This window comes from Phascolarctos cinereus, unplaced genomic scaffold (genome assembly GCF_003287225.1).
Source record: "Phascolarctos cinereus isolate Bilbo 61053 unplaced genomic scaffold, phaCin_HiC Scaffold_2;HRSCAF=192, whole genome shotgun sequence".
Classification (NCBI taxonomy): Eukaryota; Metazoa; Chordata; class Mammalia; order Diprotodontia; family Phascolarctidae; genus Phascolarctos; species Phascolarctos cinereus.
Window position 1 is genome coordinate 23,824,140 of NW_027555625.1, and position 21,711 is coordinate 23,845,850.

Below are 21,711 nucleotides of genomic sequence, written 5' to 3' on the forward strand. Positions count from 1 at the left end.
AATTAATATGTTAAGGATTTTCTATGAGAGGCCCAAACCTCAGCACAAGGGGTTAAAAGACCGTGATTGCAGCAACAGTAACTTAAAATAATGAACAGTGAACTTGGAGAGTGTGCAAACAGTTACTACCTGCGTGACCCTGGGGAAGAATTTAGCCTCTCAGACTCAAGAAGAAATTAGGATACCTGTTGGGGGACCGTGGATCTATATCTACATGGGCCTAGGCAAGAAGCCACTAGATATGGAATTGAGGACCCAAGCACACAAGTTCTACACCAATAAAGCATATTGTCTTTTATGGTACAATGTAAAAACCACCACAATCTTAGCAGCTCTCTGGAAGGTGCCAGAAAACAGCTTCCCCAACTATTCATACTTTGTTGGCTAAGATAAAGCCTCAAAGCGCAATACAATTAGGCTATCAAGACACCTGGCAGCGCCCGGAACGAGAGACTTGCCTCTGGGCCAAGGCTACCATTTCAGAAAGCCCCTGAGACAGAAGAGGCAGTAACTATTGTCCTTGCTGCTTTCCGGTCCTAGACTAGGAGGGCAAGCTTATGCTTGAAAAATTCCCCAAGAAGGTACCAAATCTTATGAATTCGGGAACAGAGGAGGAGAAGCAGTAGTGTATAATTTTCCTAGCTCACCCTGATAGAAGATTTACCTTTTTTTCTGATGACAGGCCTGGGTTTTTCTTATTCAGTCTACATCAACATCCCCTAGTTCTAACTATCTTCTGCTTCCTCAAATTACCTTTCATCTATGTAAATGACGACCTCTCCCAAGGGGGAGATCCTAGGGGGTAATCAGAAGGTTTTTATTTTTGTCTGTTTCCCCAGCACCCAACCCTGGCACATCAAGGGTGCTTAATATATGACTAATGAATGAATCCTAAAACACATAAAGAAAAGCAAAAAAGGAACTCATTTGTTCCAAAGTAGGTCTTTCCTGGAAGAACAAAGAAGAGACCAAAAAAAAGATTTGCCTTAAAAATGTCTGTGTACCTGGGAGAAGCAACTCAATGATTTTATGCCCTGAGAACAGTAGCAAGTAAGGCAAAAATCACTAGACATGTTTTCATCAGCCAATTCAAAATATTCTTCCTACCATTACAAAGACCAAACACTCTATGTCTGTAAAATTAGTAAAAACTAAATGAAAACGTCTTAAGTATTTTCCAAAAACGTTTCATGTTGAAAGTTATCAACAGGCATTCTAAAATGTCTTATCTACGCAAGAAAAAATCAATTTTCCTTACTGTTGACGTAACTGCCGGCAGCTCTCAATGTGGGCAGGTGTATTCTGATGCTGAATCCAATTCTATTAGAAAAAAGGGGGAAAGTACTGAAGTTAGAATATGCTATACCATGACATGTCTACCATAATTATGAATTCTTAAGGGTCAGAGTTGTTAAGGATTTTTTTTAATTGTTTCAGTAACTAATCTGACCCCCAAAACTAAAATGCACAATTAATTACAGGTAGCACATCAAAATTTATATTCAATAAACTTGACAAAGACAAGAAAATAAAGTCCCAATTACATTTAACATCATTAACTTACTGATGTTGCGGATAAGTAAACTACAACAAAAATTTTGTTTACCTTATTTCATTTCATAGGCAAGACTTCAAGAGTCAAGCAGAGAGAATAAGTGTTCATTTTTGCCAAAAGAAAAAAGAAATGCCAGAGACCACCTACATTTTAAAGAAAATGGTCTTTATGACATGTTCACAGTATAAAACCCATACTATCAAAATCTTATCATTCATGACAGGTATCTTTCCAAAAGAGGTCACCATTAGATCTACATGAGGACATGGTTTAATATATTCTAAAAACACAATTCATGTTTTAAAGTTTACTTTCATTTTAAAGTTATACCAAGTTTATGTTCATGTTTTTATATATATATATATATATATATATATATGTATATATATATACACACACATACACACACACACACATATAATAAAAGAATTAAATATTGGGCATTACTAAATTATTACGTGGTTGAAGAAATAACAACACAAAGAACTTTGCCCTCAAATAACAAATGCACCCCATTAGCTCGTGAAGCACACAAAAAGCCAGTATAATTCTTGAAGTGAACCAGAAGTGAATCACCTGAAAACAAAACATACAGTTTAATGCTGTTTTGTTTTTCTAACATGAACCAGAAAACTATCTCATATAGTGAGCCCCACAAAAGGTTAAGAGTACACAACTCCCTTGTTTCAAATACTAGTTTACTGCTAACATCCCAGCTGAGGGTACACAGGTAAGGCCAGCAATCCAATGGCTACTAACTGCCTTAGGGCAGAAAGAGGCAAAGCTATTCCATCTATATGGTGCCTCTGCACCAGCAGTCCTTTAGGTGAATAATAAGACTCACTTTTGAAGACCTCCCCAGGAAAATGGTGACTGGGAACTGAAATGGGGAAATGTTGACAAACTTCCTACCCAACAGGAAGCCAAAAGAAGGCAACAGTAGCAGTACCTACAGGTGACAATGCTTCCTCTGGTGCTCTGGGTAAGAAATCTCAAACAATGGCATCTATTATCAAAATGTCCAGAAGGCAATTTTTATCTCTCAGGGATAAAAGGAAATTTCCTATATGACAGGCTGCAAGAAGACCCAGAATAGTATTGTTTAGGAGTCTTCCAACAATCTCAACCTTTCATTTTCTCTCTCCCTAAATTTTCTAAATTTGACCAACCTAAACTGAATTACTATTTGCCATTGAGAGAGTAGCCTTGACATCATTAAGATCAACCCTATCAATTTAAAGCTTTAAGGCACCCAAAGGTCATCTAGTCCAATCCCATTTTCCAGGTGAGAAAACACAGGCCCAGAACAGTTAGAAGACTTGCCCACATAGGTAGTAAAGGGCAGAGATAGGATCTGAACCTAAACCAGCTCCAAATCAAGCAGTCTCTCTTACTGATTAAAAGTCTAACTGCTAACTACTAATCAACCACAGAACAGCTTTTTTTACATTCCATTTCTTTATCCAAGGTATATTTTTCTTGCCTTTCCTAGAAAGACAATTTATAACACACACACACACACACATACACACATTTACAATACAAGCCCCTGACGCTATTCAAAAAGTATATTTTTTCCTGAGCTGCAAGTGTTTAAACATTCTGCCACATGAAAATTTTACAACAGTGAACTGTCCAATGATTAAAAGTAGAGCCAATTTTGCAGTCCTTCATGAGGACAAATTTAATGCTAAAGAAACATGAGAGGGGAAATGAAGTTCTATCTTTAAATAGAAAGAAGTAAACATAAAACTGGAAGAGACCTTAAAGGTCATCTAATGCAATTCTTCCATCCAAGCACAGTGCTCTATGACACCCCTGACCAGACTCTGCTTGAACACTTTCAATGACAGAGAAACTAAGATTTCAAAGCAACCGATTCCAATTTGGACACCTCTAATAGGTACCAAGCTGAAATCTACCTCCCTGAACTAGATTAAAAATCATCCAAAGTCGAAATGAAATGTGTGTGTATATACAAAAGTCAAGCCTAAATACACACATTTTGTGTAGATGACAATCTGGCATGAGTTCCCTCACATGCTCTCATTTTCATCTCATAACCTGTATTATAACAATCCTCGACTCAGAAGATAAAAGATCATTTTTTCCCGAAAAAGACTGAGACAGAGACCCTGTTTCTAAAAGGGCTACAACTAAAAGAAGGGGTCAGCTAGGTGGCGCCGTGGATAGAGCACCAGCCCTAGAGTCATGAGGACCTGAGTTCAAATCCGGCCTCAGACACATAACACTTACTAGCTGTGTGACTCTGGGCAAGTCATTTAACCCCCAACTGCCTCACCCAAAAACCAATAAATAAATAAATGAATGAATAAATGATGGAAAATGAAAAATAAAAGAATGAGGTGACAACCCAAAGATGTTTGCCTGTACAGTGGTTATCTTGGGTCAACTGCCCCAGCTCCAGAAATGAGCATCAGAGGCTGATCCTTAGTAAGTAAAAGATGTGATTCATGGAAGAGAAGAGAAGGATTTAGACTAAATGAGAATAAGATGGTAGGAAGACTCACACCCTGGGCATGGGCAAAAATCCAAAGGTTTCAAAAACAGTGGTTAAAGTACAAAGCAAAAAGGTCCTTTAACAAAAACCTGCTCCTGTAGGAAGGATTTTTCCCCTTCATATTTTGAGCCCAAGGATTTAGACTACAAATTACAAAGGATTTTAGCAGAAAATAGTTTACACAAGCATATCAGAGCAAACAAACTACAAAAAAAATTCATCCTGAACTCCACATATTATAAAAAAATAGAGTACACTATATTACATCATTTAAAAATCCTACTTCTTCCAGACAGTCTTCAAAACCTCTATAAAATATTACTACGTGACAGCTACGCTAACCATTAAGTACCTAAACCTGGTAAATTCACATTTATATTTCTCCATATTCTGTCATCATTTTACAGTCTCCCAAAATATATGCTAGATATAAAAAAAGCCTCAGTAAATTAATTCCATTTATCAAGAGCCAATAATATCCTAGCTTTGCTGAACTTCCCAGAGGAAAATCTAAACCAAAGGTAAATTCTTAGTGTGGGACCTGTGAAGTTGTTTTTTAATATTTTGATAACTGTATTTCAATATTAGTTTCCTTTGTATATGAAGTCAAAAGCATTCTGAGTAATCCTCTGGCTTCATCAGACTGCCAGAGGAGTCTATGATACAAAAGAGGCTAAGAATCCCTGAACTAGAAAACATAAAACCAAAATATATCAATAAAAAGTATATATACATATATGTCCATGGTCTGACATAAATGTTGTTATCTTAGAAAACTAACTTGTTTAGAGTCTTCTATTTCCTCACTGTATTAAAAGTTATCTGGCCCATGTTTCCCGGTCAGAACACACTTAAATCAGCATTAAATGTCACTGGCCCTGAACACATAGGTATGTGCAAGGCTGCTGAGGATCTCCAAAAGATGTACCAAAGATAAATGCAACATATCAACTTTTCACATGATTCAATAGGGTTAAGTTTTTATCCAAGCAGAGAAACACTTTAATCTTATTCAAATAATTTGTGATAAAATCTCCAAAAATTTATAGTTTACATAAAGATCAGATTTAATTGCCTGTCAATTTCTTAATTCTCAATAAATACCAGAACACATCAGAATGTAGAATATAATTTACTCAGGCGCTGAGAATTATACAGTGATCTTTAGAAACCACTCACCTTCAAATGACTACACTCTACGTTACATAGAGAACACATATGTGGAAATATTCTTGGAGATGCAGCATAATAATCATTCATCATAGAAGGAGTTGGAAGTCTCTTCATCTTCTGGGCACCTGCCTGCGAAAACTTGGGCAGCCAAGATGCTTTTACAATTCCAAATGGAGACTGAATAGGAGCATCAGGTTCTGATGAGTAATTTTTTTTCCCACCTCCAGACCCAATATGCATGTTAGATGAATTAATCCCAGGTTCATGTGAAATCCTCTCCTGTTGGCTTACAGGTGTAATTAGCTCAGTTGAAAAGGACTGCTGGCTCATAGGAGGTGGTATCAGAGATTGGCTCATTGAAGAAATAAGTGACTGGCTCATTGCTTGACTAATAGACTGGCTCACAGAGTTCACTGGTTCAAGGACTGACTGTCCTGTCATGTTTAAATTTGACATCTTGTTTGCACTATCAACTGGGAAAAATGACTGATTATTGGAGGACTCACTTTGGAAACCCATCTGTCTGATCAAATCTTCAACCGGAAACATTGAATTACAAATCACATTTGGAGCAGACACAGAAATATTCTGCTGGGACTGAAATTCGTTCTTATTTTCTTCTGTTGGCTCTTCAGGGTCATAAATTCGTACTTCCAATGGATCTTCTGTGTAACCATATTTACTGGCATGTCCATAATCAATCACATTACTTGAAACTGTCTCACTACCAAGGGTTTCTTTACCACTTCTCTGTGAAGGTAAATTAGGTAACCAGCGCCCCATTTTACGCATTCTTATATCCCTCAGTATCAATGGCATGTTTTCTGGGGTTAGCTGTTCATCTGGATATCGACTGAGCTCCTCTAGGTCTTCATTGGATAATCCAAAACTTGCTAAAATACTTGATGCGCTTTCCTTTGTGTATCGACTATGTACCTTAGGACTCTGGTCTGCAATGTGTGTTGCAGAACCACGTTTCAGTCCTGCTGTTCCCGCTGGACGAGGACTGTCATCCCACTGGCCAACATGAGGTTTTCCCTTCTTTTGTTGGGCTTCATGAAAATCCATTTTTTCTTTGGCCAATCTTGGGTCAGTTCGGTGTTGCATCATCTGAACATTTGTCCTATGGGGGCCCATGCTCTGGTAAGATTCATGGCCTCCAAATCTTTGCGCAATTCCATGGGGTCTTCCTGACGGGTGTAATCTTGGGATACCCATGGTTTCAGTTCTCATATACCCTCCATGAGGCTTCATCCCAGAAGGGTTAGGTGCTTGTGGCCTTTGACCTGGAAAGTGTCCTCGAGGATTAAACCTGGGTCTCGACATGGCTATTTTCAAGAATGACTGATTTAATAAAGAATAAGGTGATGCTGAACCATGTGAAGCAACTGCATTCAGCTGTTGTAGAGCCAACTGTGTCTTAATCTGAGCAAACTGCAAAGGAGATGGGCCCAACAGAAGTGGGTTTGCAATGCCCAGGTTCAAGGAATTCACAAGTGGTGCGAAATTTTCCAAGAATAACACAAAGCTGAAAGTTAAAACACAAATATTAGATCATTTTAACTCAACTATTTTATGAAGTGGATTCTATAGCCAGTGAAAAACATTATGAAATGTTAAATCATGAAATCAAGCTAAATTTCAAATGCTTTTAGAATAGAAGCTTCAGGAAAAAGTTAAAAATCACAATAATCCCAGTATTCTCTTTCTTGTTTTTAAAAACACAAATACTCGGACATAGTGGTAAATTGGACATCCCCCATCTTCTCCCGAGGAGCAACAAGAGCTGTCCGAGGTGCTGGGCAATGACTTCCAATGCTTAAAACAGTTTAAAGTTCGTTTTTTTTCAAAAATGATTTGGGGATTTATTTCCAGCTGTTGTCATGTTACAAAAATACGTAGGTAAAAAAAAATGTTGAACACTTTAGATCATAATAAACTAATAAAAAATTTTAAATTCTCAATTATAAGATAGCATGCTCACAGAACAGTAAAACTTAACATCTTAAGAGACATATGACAAGCCATATTTTTTAGAAGAAAGTAAACTGGTTCATTAGCTATTCCTATATAATGTAAAGTGGCAATACAACTACAGGATTTTCTTTTGGCAGCAATTTAACTTGACTAGAGAAACAACTCCCACAAATAAATATATTGGAACCCCTATAATAATCAACTTTGCATTAAAAATGAATTCTGGCTTTAAATACTAACGGGGTTTTTTTTTAGCCTTTCATAAGCTGGCACAACCTTCTTGGAGACTCATCCAAAGAGAGAAGACATAGACAATCAAAATGTTTAATACTCAGGGAGTTACAAACACTCCCTAAAGATACATTAAGGGGAAAAACACTGTGGCCCCTCCTCCCCTCTCAAGCAGGAGCCACCTGACCCAGCCTATGGCAGACAATATTAGGCTTGAAAGAGCTTGTAGCCCACTCCTCCTTATGCTTGACACAAGAGCATGGGTGGCCAAGGACATATGATGCATCTGTGCTTGCCTCCATATCATGTGGTCTCTGCTATAACTCAGTGTACTCAGTTACCATCTTTTAGCACACCATCTTTTCTCTCATGCTACAAATTTACCCATACCTCCCATATCTTTATGCACGTCATCTGTAAACCGAAGAATATTAAACTAGTTAATCCATTCTGCTACAATCCAGCCTAAACGCAGTCACCTAACTAATCTTCTATAATTAACATTTTCATAATTATCACCAGCCTCTTCAAATTCTTTAATGACTCCCCACTGCCTGTAAGACTCAAGTCCAAACTCTGTGTTTACACAGAATGCCAAGGCCCTTCACAATCTTCTTCATTCTACTACTTCAACACGATCACCCATTTATTCCCTACTCAAACCTGAGACTGTAACCAGATTGGTCTATTTCCAGCCTTTGGCTCTATCGCACCTTATACAGAATAAGCACAAATTGGCATGATTTTATTTTCTTTCTTTAAAAGGATCTAAAGCTTCAACAAACAAGCAAGAGATTTCAGGGTGGAAGGAGGCTCTGAAATTACGCAACACCTATTGTAAGGCAAGCCCTGAAATTAAATGTGATTTAGTCATTTTAGTCCACATACTCAGCAAAAAGTCAGGGTCCTGCATCTTGGCTGTGCTCTGAAGACATTCCTCTGTTCTCTGGGAGACGATAAGATAAGCATAAAACTCCTCCTGGGACTTATGGTTGATGTGGAAATATCCAGCCCTAGTACAGTTCTCTTGACATCTCCTGTCCCTCCAGAGCAACAAATGAGATTCCCTCCACTTTCCCAGCTCTACTCCAAGACTCCCACATACGTATTTTTATGCAGTTTTTAAATATATTATGTTTTAGTTTCTATGTAGTTACATCCATACCGCAAACATCTTTTAGCTTATTTCTTTGAATAATTCCTGTATTTGTACTGCTAGTTATGAATTTTCTTACAAAAAAGTATACTAGAATGAAACTACTGTAGTCAATAAACAAGCATTTATTATGTTCTTGATTGTTCAGCTATCCACAGATTATCTGTCCAGTAGCCAAAATGGTACTGACCCTGTGTAAGTGCTTAATAATACATGCTTTCTGATATGAAAGCAATGGTCATTTACTGGTTTTTACCGTCTCAGTGTCTACTCTTATCTCCATACAGGAAAACAGTCTTTATCATGATGCTCTCTGTGGGACTAGATTTAGAGAGCATTTCTTTTTTTGTCATTTGAAAATAAAAGTTGATTCTGTTCAAGTATCTTTACAAATCAGAAAACAGGTTTACATTTATATATTTCAAATCATAGCACTTAATTTGAATTTTATGTAGGTATTAGTCATTTGGAAATTTTTTCATTGACTTAACATAGGGAGGTGCCTCCACTCAATACTTTTCTTTCTTTTTTCTTTTTTTCTTATACATACTTCTTTAGTTCTAAGTCCCCCTCCCCAGGCTAAAAACCAGTCAGTGGCCATTAAGTACCAAGTCAACAATAAAGTTCCAAAGTTCATCCCAGCTATTTCAGAATATGTGAAAAGTGTGTTCTCCTAAAAATATGGTTGAAATGTGCCATCTCAAAACAAAGTGAAATTTAAGGACTTAGAATCTCCCTAAAATTTCCCCTTTACATTTTCCTTGGGCAGGGTAGCTTGCAATCTTTTTTCTGAATTTAAATACAAGTTTATTTCATTCTCCAGAAGTAGGCAAAGTTCAGGAACGATCCTTATGATTAACATCAAAGTAGGGAAAGGACTTGGACCTGCGACCATTGGTACAAGCAACTACTACATAAGGAAACTTCCTACACCAAGCCCAAGTGACATCTTCTCTGCTTCTTAGAGTGTCAATGCTGCCTAAGATCACTGAGCACACGAAATTAACTTGCTCAGGACTACAGGGCCAGAATGTGCTGGAAGATGGAACATAAAAAGTATCTTTTGCAATGCCCCAAAGATAACATCAAACTTTAGGATAAAATATGTTCAATGTGAAACAAAAGACAGCATTCTCTTCAAATACTTTTGATTTCAAGTGTCTTCAAATCTCACAGGAATATTTGTGCTTCAGCTCCCACAAAACAGGAAGCTAAACATTTTTGAAGTTATGTATTGTGTGCAGAGCACTTTGCTACACAGGGAAATTACAAGATTTAGATTAACAAAAGGTTGTCGCCACTCCCCTCCCATCCTCAAAGTTTCACTGCCTATTTGAGGAATTAGACATCCAAACAGATAGCTACACTTAAGATATAAGTATACCAAAATTACAAAATCAAGTGTTATCTGAAGCCTGAGAAAGACCAGAAAAGACTGAGGTGACACTTCAGCTGGGGTTGAAAGGATGGATATCCCTTTAAATAATCCCTTCTAGCCAACTCCCAAGTTGTGTAGCAAAAAAAAACAAGCAAAGGGAACCCTGACAAAATGTCAAAGTTCTTCAACAAGTTTGTAAATGTATGTTTTTCATTTACTTCCATGCTTTTATGTAATGTTGGTGTGGCCTTAGTTCAACAGCTGCTTTTCTGAAATTTAGTCAAATAGGTTAAATCTTGTCATTTTTTCATCTGTCTTTCAGGTTCTTCAACTATTTTGTGTTCAAATATCAATCAACCAATAAGTATTTAGTAAAAATCACTGTATTTCAAGACACTGTGATAAACATGGCTGTTCTCTCATTGTGTATTTAACACACTGTATGGCTTTTATTTCTTCACTCATTGTAGCTAAATTTCCAAACTATTTAAGTGTAGAAATGATAATCAAGAGAACATAAGTGCTAATCCAGTTGGTTTTAAATAGCACTCAACTCTGTATCCACCTTGTTGGACAAGTTACTTACTGGAAAAAAAATCACACAAAATAAAATCAGCTCAACAGTTTCTATGAATTACCAATTAGAAAATTACAAAAAGCTAGGAAAAGTAATAATAACAGCTAGCCTTTGCACAGCTCTTCATGGTTTGCAAAGGAATGTATGTTCTCTCATTGGGCTCTCACAACAACCCTGTAAAGTAAGTGCTTTTATCACTATTTTGCAAATGAGGAAACCGAGGCTAGAAGAGGTTACGGTGACTTGCCAAGTTACACAGCCAGTAAGTGCAATCCTCCCTACTATACCAGTGGCGTCAAGTCAAATAGAAAAGGAGGCCACTAATCTGCAGGTCAGGATCTCTGCACACTGGGCTGCATAGTGACACTTTCAAAATGTAATATTAACTATGTTCTATTGTAATTTTATTCATTTTGTTAAATATTTCTCAATTACATTTTAATGCAGTTCAGGCTGCAGATGGGCCATGTGTTTAACATCTCTATGCTGCACCACCTAAAATTACAAGCCATCACCAACTTTTTGAGTGTCGTTTTTCAGAAGAAAAAGAAAACTGGGGGGGGGGGTTTCCAAAGTATAACAACATAAATTTATAATCATAATTAGGAAAAAAAACAGGCTTACGGAAATCCAGAGAAGGATGACATTTTACACATTTATGAATGTAACATCAGACAACTTGGGTAATCAATCACCAAGGTAAAATCCAGTTATTTATGCTCTAGACTTCAAACAATGAGTAGTTATGTGGAAATTATCCAGAAATGAGACTCTAGGCCAAAAGGATTTTCTGGATATCAAGCTGAAGGCTTAATGCTTTATTTTATCCATATTTTGATAGAAATGTTCTGAAAACCTAGCCCTTACCCAATACTCTCCCCTACGCAAACCTTCTATTTCAGCCAGACTTTCATTAGTCATCAAATATTCACAGTAATAAATACATTTCTGTGCCTTTTCTTTCACCAACTCCTTTTTTCAGGAAACATCTATCCCTGCTTCTTCCTTCAAGTCTTCCTAACCTGCCTGGTGACTGCTGCTTCCACTGAGGTACAGTCTTAAAACATTTAATGCTAATCATAATCAAAACTGGGGTTACCCAAAGAACAATGAGGAGGTACATGGTGGTCATAAGAAAGCTGCAACTTACTACCAATGATTCTGTGTAAAGAATTGAGCACATACACTGTCAGACACTATTGTGCCAGTTGGTTTCACTTCACTATTTGTTATAAAGGAAGACTCACTGTGCTTTCTTTTTTTTTTTGGGGGGGGAAGAAAGGCTGATATCCAGAAATGACTGTGATGTAAAAACAAAAAGAATAAAAAGTGTTGTTATGTCATAGATAAGCAATCTTTAACAGTACTTTCTAACCTGTTGTGATCCAAAATTTTTCTTTTCTTAGTCATTTAGAACTGAGAACAAATTTTCTGTCATCACCTCTAGTGATGGGGATTTCCATTCCATCTTCTTCAGACTGCCCTCTCTTTCATCCCGTTCTCGCTAATCTTCCATTTCTATCTATTGGCTATGTTCCTACACACAACTACGTCTCCTCCATCCTTGATCTAGCCATCCCGGCTATCCAGCCCCTGACATCTCTCCCCTTTTTAGGGCTAAGCCCCTTGAGAAAGCCATGCCTGTCTTCCTAACTCTACAGTCTGGCTCCCCAAAGTTACCTATGATCTCTGCCACATTTAACGTTAGCCTTTTCTCAATCCTCATCCTTCTAAACCTCTCTCCAGCTGTTGATGTCCTCAAGACCCACCCTCTTTTTACACTCTTCACTTTTCTCTAAGGCTTCAGGATGTTGTTCTCTCTTGGTCTTCCTCCTACCTGTCTAACTGCCTGTCTTAGTCTCCTTTGCTGGATCTTGACCCAAGTCACATCTGCTAACCATGGCTGTCCCCAAAGACTCTGTCTTGTGCCTTGTTCTCTTCTCCCTCTATACTATTCACAAATTCACTTGGTCATCTCATTAGTTCCCATGGATTCAATTATCAATTATCATCTCTATGCTGATAATTCTCAGCTATTTGTCCAGCCCTAACCCCTCTCCTTACCTTCAGGTTCCCAATTCAAAGTACCTACTGAACATCTCAAAATGGATGTCCTATTAACATTTTAACATGTCCAAAACCCAAATCATTATCGTTCCTCTCCAAAACCTCCCTTCTTTCTAACGCCTCAACTACTACTGGTGGCACCACCATCCTCCCACTGCCCCAGACTTACCAATCTACATGTTATACTTTACTCATTTTCTCTCCCCACATCCAATCTGTTACCAAGACCTGACAATTTTACATTTCCTGTACATGCTCCCTTCTCTCCTCTTGACACTGCCAACAACCTGGTGCAGGCCCTCATCACCTCACATCTAGAATACTGCAAAAGCCTAATAGTTCATTTCTCCCCCTCAAGCCTCTCTCTACTCTAGTCCATTCCATATTTGGCTGTCAAAGCGATCTTCCTAAAGGACAAGTCTGACATGTCACTCCCCACCCCCCACAAAATAAAATCCAGCAGCTCCCTACATAAAATCCTTTGTTCACCACTCAAAGCTCTTCATAACCTGCTCCCTACCTTTCCAGTCTTCTTACACCTTACACATCCCCATGTACTGTGATACAGTAACACTGGCCTCCTGGCTTTTTTCTGAACTTAACACTCCATCTTTTAGCTGAACCCTATGTCTAGAAGGGTCTTTCCTTTCTGCCCCCCAACTTCCTTCAAGCTCCCAGGTAAAATTCCATTTTGTCCAAGAAGCCTTTCCTGATCCCCTTTAATGCTACTGATTTCCCTGTATTACCTCCAATTTGTGCTGTATACATCTTATTTGTTTGTACATAGTTGTCCGAATGTTGTCTCTTCCCTACAGACTGTGAACTCCTCAAAAGGAGAACTGCCTCTTTTGCCTTCCTTTGTATCCCCAGTGACTAACACATAGGAGGCACTTAATAAATATTTAATAATAACAATAACAATACTTGGGCAGCTAGGTGGGGCAGTGGATAGAGCACTGGCCCTGGAGTCAGGAGGACCCGAGTTCAAATATGGCCTCTGACACATGATACTCACCAGCTGTGTGAGCTTGGGCAAGTCATTTAACACAGACTGCCTTACAAAAGAAAGAAATAAAACAATAATAATAATACTCAAAACAGGTATCTGTAAAAAAGCTTTTAGACTCTGCAACCCCTGTTAGTGCCTAAACATCATGAAAATATTTTGGCATTAACATGGGTTGCAGAGTCTGAAAAGATAGATAAATTTTATTAAGTCAGCTAAGACTCTCCATGTTAAATCAATATAAACTCTGTAAAACTGCTACCATAGGAAAATCTATTTCCAATTCCATCTCAGAACAGAAGACAGCAAAACAGAGATACTTCCTTGGTCCCTTCACGCTTAAAGGAAAGCAGAAGGGAATGTAAGTTTATCTACATTGATAACATTGGTTACAAAACAGTAGATACTTTAGGGTCAATTGCTTCCTGTGTATTCTGAATCAAGGAGCAAAGCAGACAACAAGAAGGCCAGGAGCTGTAATTTACCATCATTCTTAAATCTGGAAGGGCCAAATCCCATAAATATTATTCTTTTTGTATGTATGTCATTTGAACAACTGGCTTATATATTGTTTAAGGACAGCTCCTTATACTTCTCTAACGCATAAAGCTCCTTGCTGTCTAAAACAAGGGTAGATACTGAACATAAAATGTATGAGGATGACAGTGGAGATCGGAATCTCTTAGGAATTACGAGCACAGCTTCAACTCTGAACCAAGTCTCTGCACTTGAAACATCTCCATGTTGAATGAACTACACAGCACATCCTCCCATTTCACAGTCTGCATCCCATACTACGGTAGATGAAAAAGTTTTACTCGTGGCTAAATTTTACATTATATCTGAAATCTTGCACAGACCAAAAATAACTACATTCAGCAACGTTCACTATGAAAGTGTTTAATGGGAACCAGCATTTACGTGGAGCCCTTTAAGATTTGCCAGGGACTTCCTATGTTAATTCATTTGACTGTTCCCATAATTCTGCAAGGTGGGCTTATCCCTACTTTACAGAAGAGAACCCTGAGGCTAGGACAGCTTAAGAGTCACACAACTACTAAGCATCGGAAGTCTGCTCTACTTGATGACAGAGTTCTGCACTGTATTCACTGCACCACCTTGCTCTACATTTTCTGGATTCTTCCTTTATCCATGGATATTCCATACTGCAAATATATGTCAAGCCCATGGTCAAGCTGGTCAGGGACATGTTGACTTAATCCAGATTTTCAGATGACAGGAGAAACCATGTGACACAGTTCAAAATGCTGGGTGAGCTTAGAATCAGAAGCAACGGGTTTGACTCCCACCTCAAGACACTTACTGGGCTGGGCAAGTCATATGACTGCTCAGGGCCTCCAATTCCTTATCGATGCAGTGCAGATAAAAATACTTCCACAGAGTGCTGATTAAAGTGCTTTATAAATCTTAAATCACTATACAAATGCGAATTATAAAGCTTTAGCCCCTCTTAAGAAAAAATAATCCTGAACCCGTCAACCTTAAACAGCGGTTTCAGAAGTTTTATTAGGAAATGGAGCTACAGCAGCAAGCACAAAGGAAATGCCTTTCTGGGTTTAAAAGGGCCACCATTAATTTTGTTGGGATCTTTCTGTGAGGGCCAATACCACAGACAATTAAGAGCTTCCTGTTATCCCATTCCTGGCATTAAGTAAGAGATACATTTGATCTCTAGTTTATCAGTAACCTGAACTTGGGCAACTAAGTAAGATCCCAGAATTATTCCATAATGGTAGGAGCAATGCTCTGAGACCCAATTCCCTTCACCAAGGCAAACTCAAAAGAGGTGGGTTTTATTCATTCTACTTTGTGTAAAGTAGGCAAGTTCAAAAATTCAACAAGGGTCCTAGAGCCTAGGGCTAGCTAGAATCCACTCAATGCCAGAGATCTTAGAAAACTGTGCTTTGTGCTTACTATTCAGTTCTTAACCTAATGGTTTGTTAACTAAGGGATGTCTAGTTTACTCATTAGGGATTATTAAGATTAAGGCCAAATCAGTTTACTCTATCTAGCAAAATTTTGATGACTTACAATATTAAGCCATCAAAAAATGTGATGTGCAATACAAACCACTAGTGTGCCACCATCACAACACATCCAAGAAAACTTTTAAAAAACCTAAACAGAACCAAGTCTTGGTTGGCAAAGTTTTGTACAGTTTCTCCCACATCTTTTAACATTTAGTTTAAGATAAAACTACTCTAGTATTGAGAATGGTGCTCTGCTAGCGTAACAAAGAGCTTCTTCAGACTACAGACTCCAGTCTCTATTTCTGGACTGTAGTGAAGAGGGGGTAGGGTCCTGGAAGAAGGGAAGAAAGTTGTTTTGCATAAAGATCACAGTAAGTGATTTGGTCTCACACTCTCAAATTTCACCCCAATTTCCCTGGTCAAAAAATTACACAAAAATAGATAAAAGTTCACCGTTCCCTAGGGAGTGGAGGCTCCCAGGAGAAGGAAGTTACATACTCCAAGAGATCTTGGGAGGCCTCTGCCTGTAAAATTATTACTCCCTCACAAACTACCAATCTGACAGCAAGGAATAGGTTCTATGACAGGAGTTCCTCATTGGCTATCCACAGGCACCCCACAGGGGCCCTTGAATTTTCAAAATATTGTAATAATTGTATTTAATTATTATGTTTCCTTAGTAAAGTTTCCTATAAGTATTTAAAAACATTATTCTAGAGTCCATAGGCTTTACCAGGACAGTCAAAGGGGTTCATGTCTCTCTCTCTCACACACACACACACACACACACACACACACACACACACACACACACACAGTTAAGAACCCTTGCTCTATGAACTAAAAGCACTATCCCAAAAGACAGAGCCTATTCTAATTCAACTTTCCTTTATATAATGTTCAATCTAAAACACAAAACAGTCTTTTCTTTCCAAACTTGTTCATAGAGATCCACATTAAATGAGTCAATCAAATCCTACCAGTGCTTATATTCCAGGACAACTTTAAAACAATTTTGAAAGAAATAAAAAACTACACAATTAGAAGGACAGTCCTTGTATATGGCTATATCAAGTCAATATAGTCAACAGTAAACATGTTAATATTCCCCAAATTAATATTCTTAATCCAAACACCAATGGGTTACACTTTGTAAAGATAAAAAGATGTATCACCTACAAAAACAAGCAAGCTGTCAAGAGGAGCCAGAAAAATAAAATTAATAAAGGAGGCCTTGCCAAATTTCAAAACATCCTCCAGTTAAGAAAGAAATTATCTAGATAACTAATGACAGCAGACATTTATATGGCACTTTACAATGCTGCAAAGTGATTTACATGTTGCCTCATTTGAGGTTCAAAACTATTCCAATCGAGATGGACATGATAAATATCACTCCTACTTTACAAACTAAGAAATTGCAATTCAGAGAAGTTTAAGGGACTCATCCACAAGTCAGAGCAAAAGCCAGCACAGAGCCCCCAACTTCCTCATGCCAAATTCAGCACTGTATCCACTGTGCCGCTACCCTGGTTTATTGAAAAATGGGGGAAAAGGAAGATCACTGGAACCAAATATGAAGTATAAAAGAGAAAAAAATGTCTGAAAGATTAGTATTCACTCATTAAAAGCACTGGAAAAATTACATGACAGCATAAAAAAAGTCTATGTTGAGCATAGGAATTGGAAATGGAAAAATCTGGGAAACAGAGCATTTAGTCCAACCGCCTTATTTTACAGATGAGAAAAGTGAGGTCTGAAGACGGTAAGTTATTCCCTCCCGTTATGGAATGAGGCAGCGGCACAACTGGGATTATAACTCAGGCCTCTGGATACTTACTGAACAAATGCAAGCAATCAGACATCCAACTCCCAAATTTTATTAAACAAGAGATGTTATACTACAGAAAATACATTCAATATAAACAGACCAGGAAAACTTTATGGTAAACTGATCTGAAACAAAAAAATCTGACATTTAGAAAGTATTAAGGAGTAATTAATTCCCATTTCCCTCAACTTAAAAAGTATCAACAAGGAAACAAGGGGTTAGTCACTTGAAAAACTGTCCAAACTCTAACAAATTCAAGAAACAAATTAAAACTAACCTCAATTTGGCAAAAGTAGCAAATATATATTCATATATGTGCATGCATATATGTATATATTTAATACTGGGAGGAGTAATTAGCTTCTATTTTGCAGATCAGGAAACTAAAATTCAGAGGTAAACGACGCACCTGTAACCAAACAATATTTTGAATCTAATTTTCTCCCAACTTTGTCACCTCAATTGATCTTACTGGTCTTACTTTTATACAAAACTTCTGATCCGATGTAATCATTATCAATTAATCACAAAGTATTTCTTGAGGACTTGTCTGTCAGGATGACACTGAGGCTTCAAGTGAAGTCTTCATATACAGTGTTATTAAAAAGGACATAAAAGACAGAGCTGCTTTACTTGGAATAGTGAAAAATTAAAAACAACCTATGTTGTCTGTAACATCCAAAACCTGCTTTTAGAGTTCCCTTGCATCTTTATACTGTATTCAGCCCGTATGACAGCTGGACTGATACTCAATTAATATACCATAATATCCCAAATTAATTTGTGGAAATTTCCACATGAAGTTTTGGGTCGTCCTTCCTATTAGGAGTGCTGATATCAACCATGAGTATACTGAATACTATAATTTAGCTTAATTAAATGAAATACCTTTAAAAGAAGAAATAAGGAGCCCTTTGCCCCTATTATCCAAATTAGGAGAGATTCTGCACATTTCCAAGTAGGTTTAGCAATAGGTACTAAAACATCCACCCTGAGCTCTATCATACTCTTTCCCAGGCATGGCCTGGGGGTCTCTATTCTGGGCCCTCTTTTCTTCTCCCTCTATACTATTAACTTGTGATCTCCTCAGTTCCCAGGGAATCAATCATCTCTGTGCTGATGATTCTTGGATCTATCTGACCTGTCGCCTAACCTCCAGATTCACATCATTGTCTCTTGTCCATCTCAAACTTGATGTCCTGCAGACATTTTAAACTCCACATCCCCCATGCCTTCTTTGACACTGTCACCACTCTGGTACTGCCTTTATCTCACCTCACACCTGGACTATCTCAGTAGCCTGCTGGTGGGTCTGCCTCCCTCAAACCTCTTCCCTCCTCAGTCCTGCCTCCACAGTTGTCAAAGTAATCTTCCTTAAATACAAATCACAACCATGTCAATAAACTCCAATAGCTCTCTATCCCGCCCAGGATTAAATATAAAACCATCTGGTTAGAATTCAAAGCTATTCGTGCCCTGGCCCCTTCCAACCTTTCTAGTCTTCTTGCATCTTACTATATCCCCTGCTCCATGAGCACTCTGTGACTCAGTGACACCGGTCTCCATTCCTTGAATGTAACACTCCATTTCCCAAACCCCAACCAGCCATCCCCCACACGTGACATTCTCTCCCTTCGCCTCTGCCTCTGTCTCTGGGCTTCCTTCAGTTCCCAGCTAAAATCTCACCTTCCATTCAAGGCCTTTCCTGATCCCCTTGACGCTAGTGCCTTGTCTCTTGTCTTTCTCCCATTTATCATCTTTCTCTTGCTTGTTTGTTTGCATGCATGCATGTTGCCTACCCAATTAGACTGAGCTCCTCAACAGCAGCAACTTTTTGCCTTGCTTTTGTAACCCCAGAACTTGCGCACGATTCCTAGCACGTACAGAAGGGCACTTACTGACATTGGGATCCTTGGCTCAATAAAATGGCAGTTATTTACTGATAGGGAAAATAAGACAGATAATGGAGATGACAAGAATAAAAAATTTCAGAAAGGCAATTGGCAAGTATCAAAACAAAAGGACCACCATGAATTTAGTTCTGCTCTTAAGGGTATCTTTAGAAGTAACGATATGGAGGCAGCTAGGTGGGGCAGTGGATAGAGCACTGGTCCTGGAGTCAGGAGGACCTGAGTTCAAATCTGGCCTCAGACACATAAACTCACTAGCTGTGTGACTCTGGGCAAGTCACTTAGCCCCAATTGCCTTACCAAAATTAAAAAAAAAAAAAAGAAACAATATCCTAGACTCCCGGGTCATATGTGTCATACAAGCTCTCAGCTCCCCCAACTCTGTTCTGTTCCTTTCTTCTCGAGGGCTGGGGGAAGCAGAGGCCTACCAGAACGAGGACAACGGCTGATTCTGCCGCACACTTCAGCTTACAAAGCACTTTCACATATGTCAGCTAGATGCAGCAGACTGGCTCGGGCCCCAGAGAGTTGGGTCCAGATCCTTTCTCTGACACTGGGTGACGAGGAACAAGTCACACAACCTCGGTGAGACTCAGCTTTCTCAACTGAAAATAACCTAAGACCACTGACTCCATTCACCTCAAAGGACCACGTAAGTCCTTCGGCCGTTACCCCAAGTCTCCACTCTTTGCGAGCTGATGGCGATGGGTGAGGGTGACAGAGCCAGGATCCATGAGGCATTGGGGCCCTGCATACAAGTCAGTTGACTTCTCTCAGCCTCAGGTTGTACAATGGGTACAATACCTGCACTACCGTTTTAGAAGGTCCTGAGCAAATAATGAGTGAACCTGACAGCACTATCTACATAAATGCACGAGGTAGAGTCTTCCTTCGGTTCCAATAACTACTCTGTAAACTAAGTAGAACAGCTATTATTATCCCCATTTTACAGATGAAAAAAGTGAAAGGCAAGTAAAGTAGGGGGCTTGCCCAACGTTCTCAAAAAGAAGAATTGGAACTAGACCAAACATATTCTGACTCCAAGGACACCGCTCTTTTTCCCCTTTAATGAGAATTGCTATCTCAAATCATTCTCAGAAAAATGCACTCAAATATGATGGACTAATAAGCCATGTTTAGTTCTTGGTAAAATTTTATCTTTGACACTACTCAGTAATTTAGTTGGCTTCACTATGTCTTACTTACTATGGAAATTTAATACATTTATTGTCTACTACGTGCAGAGCACCAGGCTAAAGAAGCATGAAAACGCCAAGATGATCCACACGGAGCTTACAGTCCAGTAGAAGAATACGAAAAGGAAAAGCTATGAAAAGGATTAAAAAACGATCCCAGAAAATTCAATTCTATTTAACACACTATTAACCACATCAATCAATGGCAAGATTGCAGGTAAGGATTAAAGGTAAGAATGTCTTGAAGGAAAAAACTCCATGAACTAAATGCAATGCATTGTTTGATCCACAAGACAAAGAGAATAGATGTTAAGATGAAAATGTTTACTTCCAAGTGAAATGAGAACTGTTGTCTCTAGCACGCATGATATGGGGGACAGACGAGAGGTATAGAAACAACTATTGTGTACCAGACTAGGCAGGTTCTGGAGAGAAAAATGTGGTCACTTCTGAGAAGGGATCAGAGAAAACTTCATCATGAAAAATGTCATCTGAGCTGGGCTTTCAAGATGAGAAGCCCCTGGGAAAGCACTCTTTTTTTTTTGGCTAGGCAACGGGGTTAAGTGACTTGCCCAGGGTCACACAGCTAGTAAGTGTTATGTGTCGGAGGCCAGATTTGAACTCAGGTCCTCCTGAATCCAGAGCCGTGCTCTATCCACTGTGCCACCTACCTGCCCTCTGGGAAGGCACTTCTGATGGAGACCAAAATGAAGGAAGCAAAAATGGATGGGAAGTCAACCAGCCCCTCCAGTGTGGACAGGCTGTCGTTACCGGAACCTGGCTCACCTGGGGCACTAACAGAGCATCCTCAGAGGGGAGGGTGTATTCCAGCTAGGAGATTATAGGATTCAGACATGGAAGAACCTGAAAAGAGAGGATCACAAGGGACCTCCAAAGTCATCTAGCACAACATCCTGCCTGTACAGCTGAAGAATGAATTAGGTTAAGTATGCATACATACGCACATTGATCACTAGGATTTATTTATAAGGTTCTTTATAAATATGATCTCATACGATCTTCACAATAACCCTAGGAATGGGTGCTACGGTTACCTCCATTTCACAGATGAAGAAACTGAGGCAGATAGAGGTGAAGTGACTTGCCCAGGGTTACAAAGTACTAAGTGTCTAAGGCAGGAT

At 38.7% G+C, this 21,711-nt stretch overlaps 1 protein-coding gene across 1 annotated transcript in view; it reads right to left on the reverse strand.

Moving 5' to 3' along the window:
• The window catches only part of ZNF638 (zinc finger protein 638), a 147,362-nt gene that overhangs the window by 57,292 nt on the left and 68,359 nt on the right, over positions 1-21,711 (reverse strand). The window contains 2 exon segments of the mRNA XM_021001129.2: positions 1,259-1,320; positions 5,256-6,777. Of these exon segments, the coding sequence (XP_020856788.1) occupies positions 1,259-1,320; positions 5,256-6,777 (1,584 nt within the window).